An 11,491-nucleotide genomic window follows, 5' to 3' on the forward strand; every position below is an offset into this window, starting at 1 on the left:
ATCCCTGTTTGATTCAATCGATTTTCAATTTTGTGCTGGTAATAGATCCGTAATCAATTATTAGAGAATAATTGGTTCTACACTTTGTGTAATTAATTGATAATTGATTAAGGTCAAAAGTAGTTGATTTATAATCGATTATTTAGGATAAAATTAATGTGTGCGAATTGAAGTAGCAATGTAATCTCACACCTATTCAACCTGGTTTGTTTAGAGCCTTTGTTTACATAACATTCTTGTGGGGAGATAATGGTTAAAAGACTTAACATTCCAACCACATATCTGCTATATGTTTATTAAAAGAATATTGATTACAGCATGATACATAAATGCCTTCATTGTTCCATTAACTTCTCTTCAATGCAGTAAACTGCAACAAATAGCCCCAAAATTCTTGGAAGTGAAGTTGGTCATATTATTTTACATTTGAAAAATGTTGAACTCCAAAACTTGCCCCCTACATAAATTAATATTGAAGTTCTTCGACCTCAATTTCACTGACATCCTTCTGAACAACTATTATTGAGTTGCATAGTGAAGGCCTTACATTTATATGAATCAAATAATGCATAAAGATTACATGGTGCATGTACATTAGTGTGCTTGTATCATTCTGTCACTGTATGAGTTGCCCATAAACTTAACCATAGGGATTTCTAAATGTCTTTAAGAGGTTAGGAATGTCGTGAGCTAACATGTCATCCACTGCTTGTATCATTTTTGGTTTCAGTTTCACAAACTTGTCAATGTTGTAACCACTCAAAATCTCTTTGAACTCATCAACATTTGGAAAGTCACCAGGAGGTAGATGGAACTCCTTTTGTACCTGTTTACAGATTTAGTTATTATATATACATATATATATATATATTTATGCATTACTAACATGATGTCGGTTTAGTGATATAAGATATCCTAGATTTTTAGGATGATCAGAAGGTTAAGAGTTCGATTCCTGTGAGCGACATTTGTTAAGAGGAACAGTCACACCCCAAAAGAGATTACTTCCTTACCCAAAAGGTGAGGAATACCCTTGGTAGTACAAAAAAAATACATACTATATATTTAATTTGTCATAACATTTTTATAGAACAAAAAGCACGTGACTAGAAAGAATCAAGAATGCATACGGTCATATGCATATATACCTTTACAAATTCACCCTCCAAATTATCAATGAGCTTTTGCTGAACTTTAGCTTTGCCTATCATAGCAGGCATATGCTTTTTGAGATGACTGATAATATAAGCATGTATCTTTACAGCTCGAGCACGTTTTACAAACTCGTTGATCTACAACATCATAAAAAAGCTATGTTGATTATGCAAGGAAGCAACTTCAATAAATTAGGCATAATTAGTGATCAATGATTTAAATTGCGGACTGTATCACTTGATGCGACAATAATATTGCGGTTGTGGTGGCACTGCAATTGTAGTGGTACGGTAATTGTGGTATGACTCCAAATCACAATGATGCGGCCGCTTCATATCGCAACACAACTGCATTAGATTGGATGAGGCCTTATCGAATTCAAAAATATTTTTTTATTAAGAAATAATTCATACCGTAGCAATTGCGATCTGCATCGCAACAGCCGTAATCACGATAATTGCAATCGCGACCACAACCACAGTTTAAAACACAATTTAAAACATGATTAGTGATTAACACAATAGAGAAATGGTAGAGGTCATATAACAGCTAACAGTAGCAAGTCAGGACCCATTTCAGAGTTGGATTTTTTAAAGAAAGAAAGAGAAAATAAAACTTTAGAATTATCTCAGAATGACAGTAAAATATTTCCTTCATTTCCCTCCTTAGGAACTATAAAATCTATGACAGAACCAAACGAAAACTCTCTCGTATCAAACTTGTTTGTACAAAATGACACTAGAAGAGCCAAACCCAACTAGTGCTTCCACCATATAAAGTCCTAAAAGAAAGTTTGCATGAAAAGTGCTCTAAGATGATTTATCCATATGCCACCCTTCCTCCAATATTTATAGTACGTATTTCATTTTAAAGTTTATAATCCAAATATGATTCTGATCCGAATTTTTCGATAACATGCATATCGACTCATATTCTGGTGGAAGTATATTTTATGACAACAAAATAGATTAAATAATTAAAACTTACTCTTCTATCACAAGCCTTCTTTGGTATATCTTTCAGATCTGAAAGGAGGTCTTCTTGTTCCTTTTCAAAGAGTTCCTTACCAATTGGACCACTTATAGCATCATTTACAGGCTTGTTGTTGAAAGAACTGTTTCCATAAGAACATATACATGGTAAGTGGTGAAAAGAATTCAAAATTATAAAGCAAAAAGGTCATCCTACCAACTAAAGTAACAATTATGTCACTTATATAATTGCATAAACAAATTGGTATCCAATTCTTCATGGAGTACAAACACATCATCTAAGGATCCTGATTTTATATTATTCATCAATAAAATAAATTTAAAATTAACAAAATCTCATTTTCTATTGTATTCCACTACTGGACTCTCCAACACCTCATATATAAAGGGACCTACCCAATATACACACGCGAGACTTCAGGAGTATTAAGCACCTTTCCAAGTGACCACATTAATGCTCCATAGACCCTCATCAGCTGCAACATAGGGCCATATAGAAATGTAAGGAAAGGTTTCAGCTAGCCTGTTATATAATCGAATCTTTAAGTAAGCAAATAGAAAAATAACTACACAAGCTCATACTTGTTGGGTATCAACTTGATCTGCCTTGTTCAAAACTACTCGAATTTTATCATCATGCCCCTTTAACGATGATATGACACGCTTGAACTCATCGCTGACATCAAGTTTATGAGGATCAAACAGAAGGAGTATTAAGTCCGACTTAGCAGCAAACCAAGATGTTACGCCAGTAAAATCGTATGCTCTTTGTGTCCGTTGCTTTTCTCCAGAGAGAACTCCAGGACTGTCCACAAATGTAATGTGCTCTAGTAGCTTTGGACAATTGAGAAAAATTAGGGACCAATTGTTAGTGAATGTAGATATCCAAAATTTAAGTAATGACTCTAAAGCTACTTACAGGATGAGGCATTTGAGAACACTCAAATTTTGACAGAAATGCGGTGCCGAAATTCGTAAGGCCGCCAAATGGCATGTCTGCTTGAACTGCAACGGTATTACCAGGAATGCTTCTCTCATCAGGTCCAGACTATAAAATTTGAGGTAAGGTTAGCTATTTAGTGGTACAACAGTTTTTTACCTATTTGACTACAAGATTCAATAGATGCATGGAATAGATTTGGAAAACAAACTTATGAAGATATTCAATTTCAGCAGGAACTACACAGTGTCACAATGTTCCTAGCAATTTTTTAACAGCATTTGGCATTTTGATTGTTCAAGTCATTAAACAGTGTGCAGTTTCAACAAAATAAATTGATAATAAAAATCCAGTAAAATATATAGGCAATAGATAAGAAAAAAGACGGTTTAGTGTACGAGGCTCCTACTTAGTTGTATATGAGGATGGTAGATGTATGCAGCTTTACCCTTACAAGCGGAGATGTTGTTTCCATGATTTGAACTCGTGACCTCATAATCACTAAGCAGTTATAGTTATTATTTCAAAATGTGACATCTTAAAAACATAACTATATGCAACATTAGGCTCACATTTAAGTCAACCTCCCACTCTGCCTTTCTCAATCTCTGAATCTTTTTGCTTAATGTAATCTATCAATCATATACTATCCATTCATCTCATCTATAATAATACTTATCAGCTTGCAAAAAATTGTTCCCTTGTTTCATTAGAATAACCATGCAATTGTTCACCATTGTTTGCATTTTAATTTGAAAATGCTAATACCAAGATTACAATTACAAGATTAAGATTTATACTAGTTTGTCGTAAAAATAAAGTTGTTGCTTAGTGAGCATGAGGTCACAAGTTCAAATTCTGGAAATAGTCTCTCTCCTTGCAAAGGTAAGACTAAATACATCTGCCATCCCCCAGACCCCACTAAGTGAGAACTCCATGTACTAGGCCGCTCTTTTATTTTACTAATAAAAAAGTATCTTGAACACTCCTTTGGAGATTAAAACTGATAAAATCTTAAAGATATTGACACTCGAAGATAATATTAGTAGTAATGGAGACTGAATAACTTGGCACATACCGTGACGACAACAAACCTATCAGTTGTTGGCTCAGGTCCAATATGAGCACCTAATTACATTAATAGGAAAGCAACAAAAAACAATCAGTACTTGTATGGCAGATCAAATAGATGTCAATGATGGAGAACCACTTGCCTGGATAACTACTTTGAAGCATATGTTTGATAAATGTTGTTTTCCCAGTTGAGTACTGACCCAAAAGCAGAACCATTGGTTTGGCATCAAAATCACTATTTGTCTGCAGTATGCAGGGAATAACATCAATAGAGAAACTTACTGTGTATGTTTGTCCATATTTAAAACATCATAATAAAATATCTCCTAGTACAAGAGATAAGTTATGTTCTCCGGCCTTTAAAATCTCTTGACATATGTCATATTTAATCATTTTTTATACAAATAATTTTAAAACTAAATAAAATAATACACATGTCATATTTTTACTGGTCGGAGGATATAAGTTATCTCCTAGTACGACGAAATACTTTATTCTCTTAAAATATGGAAACAACATGACTTAATAAAGAAATTATGCTCATTAATCATTATAGTATAGAAAATAAAATATCTCTCAAGGAGATAACTTATCTCCTAATAGGCAAGTGGTTCTCCTCGTACACATATCATAATTTTAGTTGCCTGAAGATATAAATATTATGATGCGAGGAAATAATTTATTCTATCTAGTCACATATATTATTTAAACAAAACAAAATGAGCCACTTACTGACCAGTAAAGGAGATACAAAGTCATTATAGCGGTAAGCAACTTCTAAAGGTTTCAATTTCTGAAGGTAGAGTCTCTTCAAACCATCGATAACTGATGTCACAGAGGAAGCAGGAACCTATTGGCACATGCCCAAAAAATTGAAGTGAAAAACTTTTAGAATGTATCTAACAAATTTGTAAGCAAATACTAGCACAGAACATATAAAGACCAGAACATATTACTCTATCCATCCTGGACTCTAAACATAATTGAAAATCACTAAAAAGCAAAGGAAACAAAAAGTGACAGAAACATTATTCTTACCCTTTTCGGTGACTTCGAAGTAAACCAGTTTTTCGATACTGATGGGTAAGAATTACCTGCATTATTTCCAATTAGTGCACTTGGAATATCATGAGAAAAGAAAACGAAAAGCATTATGAATTACAAATATATTACCAATCACAATTTTTTTCCCTTGCTTGCGCCTTTTCTTCTGAACAAACAAAGCCAATTATTGATAAGTACTCTCAATAAATAAATGACTTAAACTGTCGATCTCATCAGATAGTATGGATACAATATTGCGGTTGTGGTGACAGTACATGACACATCAATTGCAGTCCAATTGCGGCATCCGGAATTAAGTATGGAGATGCATCGGACCACAACACAACCGCATTGGACCGCATTGAAGGCAATGGCCACAACCCGCATGGCCAATGACCGCAATTGCAGGAAACTGAAATAAACATACAAAATTTATCATTGAAAAGAAATACTTACTGCTAGCGATGCATCCAAACCCTCCATCGTGGGTAGTTCCTGATTTTTCAAATAAACTGAAATAAATCATAAGCTTCTGTTAGCAATAGTTAGCTTTATAAGACACCCTTTCATGCAACACAACAGTAACAAAAATGTGCATTGCTAATTCATTTAGCTGCTACAAAGATTAGGTAGATTAATGCATATTACTTACCATCGCTATTCAGCAGACCTTGCGTTACTGAGTACCCAGATTGTGCCATAGAAATCAGCTACAATTCAAAAAAGTCAGGTCATGAAAACTGATCAGTGTTAAGCTTCAATATAACATGAGAAAAGATGTATGCATCAAGGGTGTATAAGTTTTATATACTATTAGTTCATTTTCCATCATCATTTACTATTCAGAAAAAACTAATACATACAAATAAATAGTAAATGATATATTACTATTTATAAATATTTATAGTAACAGTTCATAGATATTAAATTCTTATAACATTTTTTATTACCTGCATAGCAATTACAAATTCTTTGAAATCAAGATATCCTTGTCGCTTTGAATCTGCAATAGCCCACACCTATTTGGAAACAGCAACAAAAGATATAGTTTAGTTACAATTTACAAGGAAGAAATAGTAAGTTAAATGAGAGACTCAAAAAAAATTTCAACTAAAATAATCTAGTCATTTTCTTAATTCAATGTGAAAACCATTACATCTTATGTAATATGCATTTTTGGTAAACAATTGTGATATCATCTACTTTAACAAATAAAGCCATTCACTTGCAATATATCGTTAATTTATCAGTCATTTACTCTATTAATAGGTGTAAACTTTGAGGAAGACATTAAAATACTCTGCCGTAGCTATAGTTCAGATTTTACTACATAAAAATTAGAAAATAATATATTTTCCTAAGAAAACTCACATGTGTAATAGTAATATTTTATTTAATAATGATTAATTTAAATCTGATATATGTCATTTAGTATAGTGTATCAGAATTTAGTAGGACAATATAGTTACTCATACAAAATGTGTTATATGACTAACCATATGTGCAAGTAACATTTTATTTATATATGGTAAAATTTGCACATTGAATCTGATCTGTATACGTTTATCTTTATCGTCCTAATTTTGTATCGCCTTTATATACATGTTTACCTAAAAGACATCACACGACAACACATTAAACCCAGCATTGGTGTTCAAGTTTTTGGTTGCATGGTGTTAAAGGATAATCACAAACGGTTTCAAACTTTCAAATTATTCAGCTTGTTAAGTGTTGTTAGCATATTCTTAGCTAAGTCTTATTTCTTAGCTTTATTCTCTCATAGCCTTTCGTTAATTGTCGTAGCCCGTAAACAAATAGATTCTTGTTGCTCTCCTTTCCTATAAAAGGATGTAGTGTTGAGAAGAATTGTTTTCTTTATACATGGAACGTTTTCCAATCAACAAATGCTGGTTGAAAATTTTTACGTGCACTGCTTTGGAAAAATAGTCTCCAAACTTTAGGAAGCTCATACAAAAATAGAAACTAAAATGAATTGTCCTGATGAAAGCTTTTTTCAAAATAACATTCCTTATATTTTCTATATTATAATAACTAGTGTGTTTACGTACAAAGACTTTGTGATCCTCATTTATTTAATGAGTTAGAATTATATAATTTTTTATAAAAATTAGAAAATGTTAAGAGAAAAATAGAGAATTGAAATTAATCAATAATAGTATTTATATCATATTTTTGTCTTTATATAGTATAAATATAATTATAGATATAAATAATAAAATATATACAATTACAAACCTGCTTAAGTTCTTGCCGGGACAAGTTGGAGATGGCGAAAAACTTCGTGGCATCATTCCCCGTAAACCGGCCATCACCATCTTTAACAAACCAAGTGCAGAATCATCATTTTCAAAAATCCATGGATTTAAACCAAATAAAAAATATTTAATTTTATTTTATCGACAAACAAAATCTTAACTAAGGAACCAAAAATTTGTTAAAAAAAACCTTCGTCTGCATAATTGAACCACTCTTGGAAGATGGTTTGGTGCTCTTTGGAGCATGAACCTGTTGAAATGGAGTCTATCTCCATAACTAATGTGAATGCAAAATCGGAATTTTGAATTTTTTTTAATGAAGAAAAAGAGAAATTGAAAAGGGTTAGTTATATGAGGAGCACAACAGGAGGTTCGGTTTTTGGTCTTGTTGCTGTAAGACAGAGTTGGAGCAAAACTGGTAGTTTTTGTTCTGTTAACTTGGTGTTATTGACACATGAAAAGATTGTAGAATTTGAATTCTCTTTAAATATTACATCTGAACGCTCCAAATGAGGAAAAGATGCTGTGTTTTCTTAAAATTGGAGACGGATTCCAGTTGGAAGAATTATTATACAACTCATACACTATATATATATAATTTTTAATTTAATGAATTCATTGGATAAATTCAATTAAAGGAAGGATATATATAATATATGATGGACAAGACTACAACTGCCAAACTTAACCAAAAATTTATTATAGTAGTTTAACTTTTATACTTATTATAAAAGCGGTGCAATTTTTGTAAATCAGCAACCCCATGACCATTTTTCTTTATTTTTTTCTCTTGGACCCACATAAATTGGCAACGAGCAGGAGGTTTCTTATTTTATACTATTTCCCAAAATCGTTTCGCATATGGGCGTTTTTTTTATATATATATTTTTCTTCTCTCCATAGCTATAGGAGTTTTTCACTTATTTTTTTTACACCTTCTCCCCTAAATCGGTTAACCCATTGGAGTTTTTTGTGTTAAATTTTTTTGCCCTACCTAAATCATCCATTGGGTAGGAGTTTTGTTTGAATTTTTTGCCAATATGTTAATCGACAACTGTATAGGAGTTTTTTGTATAATGTTTTTGTCCAACACTAGCGCACATATAGATGATATTTTTGCTCAACACTAATATTATTAAAAAAATTATTACAATATTAAAATCCAAAAAAATTTAATGACGTCTATGTGATGAAGTGCCACATGGAGGTGGTTTTCTCCTTCTTGGCGGTTGAACTCTTAATTGTTGTTCATTCCGTTGCGAGATTTTCCCTCTACCACGTGTAGCCAATTGTGCCTCCTCCTCATCCTCATCATCTTCATCAACATCCTCAACCACAACATCGTCATCAGTCTGTTGCATACCAAAAATGTTTGTAAACAGTATAATAAGACGATAATACTGTTGTGAATCGTATGTCGACAATAGTGTACTTGAAGTAGTAGCAAACATTGATGGTAGTGAGAGTCGAGAACTTGATGACAAATAAGTGGATGAATAATTATAATTTCCGAACCCATAGGATTGCTGTTGTTGAGGCGTAACTGATTAAGTATGTGCTTGAGAATGAGTATCCGCTTGAGTTCGTTGCGGTGACTCAGTTTCTGACATATTATAATGATGAGTAGGAGGAGCTTCATCAATGTGGATAGAGTATATATGTGGGTATAACTCAGCCAATGCTCCCATCATTTCATGGCCAGATGAGAAAACATCACATAAAAATTGTGTGAAATTTACTAAAGATTGTGTGAGATTTACTGAAGAAGCTGGAGGACGACTATGATAAACATAAATATACATTTGTAACAGAACCTATTTTTATGAAAAAATATACTATTAGAACCTTATTGATTTAAGGCCATTTGTTACAGAACCTCGTTGAAAAAAATATACTAGCAGAACCTTATTGATTTAATAAATAAAGTTAACAACAAAACAAATGATAATTTTACCAACAATGATGATATTTTTTATAAAAACTGATAAACTAATAAATACAAATAGTATACCTGATCCACGCACATACAGTCAAACATTGCACGTATGATATTAACAGCATGTTCAGGGATGTTGGTGGTGATGACCACCTATTAATTATTAATCGTTGTTAGTTAGTAAATATATTTGAATAAATATTTTTAATTAAACATTCACATATAATAATTAAATAATATATACCTTTTGACTAAAGGAAAATAAGGTATAGTTGTGTTGTGTAGCGTTGGTGCAAGATTTTGAATGCAATCATATGTCCATGATTGAAGGACAAATAGGCATCCTGCAATCTTTTTTTTATCACTTATAGTTGCTGCACGACATAGTCCTCGATATAGACAAGCCAATACAGTTGAGCCCCAACTATATTGGAATGTCTCCGTTAAGTCCTCAAGCAATGGCAGATACATAAGGTGGACTCGGCTACCTGATGTATCCGACATGAGAAATCCCCCGATAATTCTCAAAATAAATGCTCTAGCGTGTTGTTGAATAACAACTTTATTAGCATTCTTTGGGAGTTCCCGAAATGTCCTCTCAAGCCAAGTGAGTTTCACCCTCTGCCCCATTAATTCGTTACCTATTGGGACAACACCCAGGAACCGGAAGCAAAGTGCTTCCCAATTCGTACTTGTCACTCCGGTAACAACTTCTCTGTCAACCGGAATGCCAAGTTGGTAAGCCACATCCTCAAGAGTGACGGTGGCCTCTCCACATGGAAAGTGGAAAGTATGTGTCTCCGACCTCCATCTCTCAGTCAAAGCTAATAGTAGATGGTTGTTGATTTCTACTACTCCAAGTGTCAACAATTTACCAAAAGCAGTGGTGCAGATAACTTGCAACACTGGCTCAGAAGATACTGATTGCCAGAAACAAGATCTAGGCCAAGAAGTACATTCAATCCCATTCCAAACATTGTTCGATATATGATCATTTTGCATTGTTAGTAGATAACTACCAATTGGCTTGAGATTAAGGTGCTCCATTATAAAGTGTGAAGAAAGTCTGAAGAAAGTGTAAAGAAATTGTGTAAAGAGTGTATAGAAAGTGTGAAGAGTGAATAAATGTAGTTGAAGATTTATAGTGATAGTAAGAATGAATGAATGAGTGAATGTGAAATGGTTAGTGTGAAGATATTGTTAATCGAAATTTTGAAAAAGAAAAACACAATAATCGGCTACATAGTCTGTTAAATTTCATAAAACAATGTAATCGGCCACCAAGATGCCGATTTTGTAAAAAATGTCATAACAAAAAATCAGCATCCCTAATGCCGTTTTTCTTTAAAACATAACCTACACCAGAATAATCTCCAACGTTAATTACATTGCATTGATTTTATTCATTCATTTGCACGTTAACATTGGATTAATTTCATTCATTTGCACGTTAAGTTTGGACCTTGAAATCAAATTTCATTCATACATCACATGCTTTTTCCTGCATTTGCATTGAGTTGCTTTGAATGGTAGCTTGGAATGACTTTGAATGGTGGCTTTCAATGGTAGCTTTTTACTGCATGTAACGTTATTTGAAGGAATCTCTGCACTTCAGGAATCGCTTTAAATGCATTGTATTGTCATTCACTCATGCATTGTCCTTCAAAGGAATCTATGACTCATGCATTGTAGTATACACTCATGAATGGTATGCTATAGTATACATATATTACACGATATATATATATATATTCACAATCTCACCACTCACACAATCTCATTCACTATTTTATACTATATCTATATATATGTTTTCATAGTTATAGTATATATATTTTATAGTATACATATTTTATAATTATACTATACATATTTCATAATTTTGCCTTAACGCTTGAGTGAAGCAATATGGAAATTTACTTTGTGTAAGACTATAAGGCTTGGAATATGCAAAAGTACTTTGTTTTATTCACACCCATATTCTTCTTCACGTGAAGCAAAAGTACAAATGTAAAGAATTACATAATAAGAATAAAGATTACAAAATAAACTAGTCATTACGGAAAGGTTGTCT

At 32.7% G+C, this 11,491-nt stretch overlaps 2 protein-coding genes across 2 annotated transcripts; both read right to left on the minus strand.

Annotated features, from left to right (window-relative positions):
• Positions 333–8,009, minus strand: LOC109345907 (EH domain-containing protein 1-like). Its single transcript, XM_019585178.1, has 16 exons — positions 7,672–8,009; positions 7,462–7,541; positions 6,156–6,224; positions 5,858–5,915; positions 5,662–5,717; positions 5,335–5,371; positions 5,200–5,255; positions 4,898–5,011; positions 4,302–4,404; positions 4,166–4,215; positions 3,067–3,195; positions 2,730–2,981; positions 2,544–2,623; positions 2,143–2,269; positions 1,149–1,292; positions 333–826 (listed from the first exon to the last, which is right to left on the minus strand). Exons 1-16 carry the CDS (start codon positions 7,754–7,756, stop codon positions 641–643), a joined length of 1,626 nt encoding a protein of 541 aa, XP_019440723.1. The 5' UTR covers positions 7,757–8,009; the 3' UTR covers positions 333–640.
• Positions 8,602–10,464, minus strand: LOC109344637 (serine/threonine-protein phosphatase 7 long form homolog). Its single transcript, XM_019583392.1, has 4 exons — positions 9,829–10,464; positions 9,493–9,570; positions 8,717–8,833; positions 8,602–8,607 (listed from the first exon to the last, which is right to left on the minus strand). The coding sequence occupies exons 1-4, from the start codon at positions 10,462–10,464 to the stop codon at positions 8,602–8,604; spliced, it is 837 nt and encodes a 278-aa protein (XP_019438937.1).

Source organism: Lupinus angustifolius, chromosome LG04, assembly GCF_001865875.1.
Source record: "Lupinus angustifolius cultivar Tanjil chromosome LG04, LupAngTanjil_v1.0, whole genome shotgun sequence".
Lineage (NCBI taxonomy): Eukaryota > Viridiplantae > Streptophyta > Magnoliopsida > Fabales > Fabaceae > Lupinus > Lupinus angustifolius.

Coding starts and splice junctions, on each gene's coding strand:
- LOC109345907 (XM_019585178.1), bottom strand. CDS start 7,756: ATGGAGATAGACTCCATTTCAACAGGTTCATGCTCCAAAGAGCACCAA. Junction 3,196..4,165: donor ATAGGTTTGTTGTCGTCACG/GTATGTGCCAAG, acceptor CAAATTTTATAG/TCTGGACCTGATGAGAGAAG. Junction 2,982..3,066: donor GTTCTCAAATGCCTCATCCT/GTAAGTAGCTTT, acceptor AATTGTCCAAAG/CTACTAGAGCACATTACATT.
- LOC109344637 (XM_019583392.1), bottom strand. CDS start 10,464: ATGGAGCACCTTAATCTCAAGCCAATTGGTAGTTATCTACTAACAATG. Junction 9,571..9,828: donor AATATAGTTGGGGCTCAACT/GTATTGGCTTGT, acceptor AATAATTAATAG/GTGGTCATCACCACCAACAT. Junction 8,834..9,492: donor ACTGTATGTGCGTGGATCAG/GTATACTATTTG, acceptor GGTATGCAACAG/ACTGATGACGATGTTGTGGT.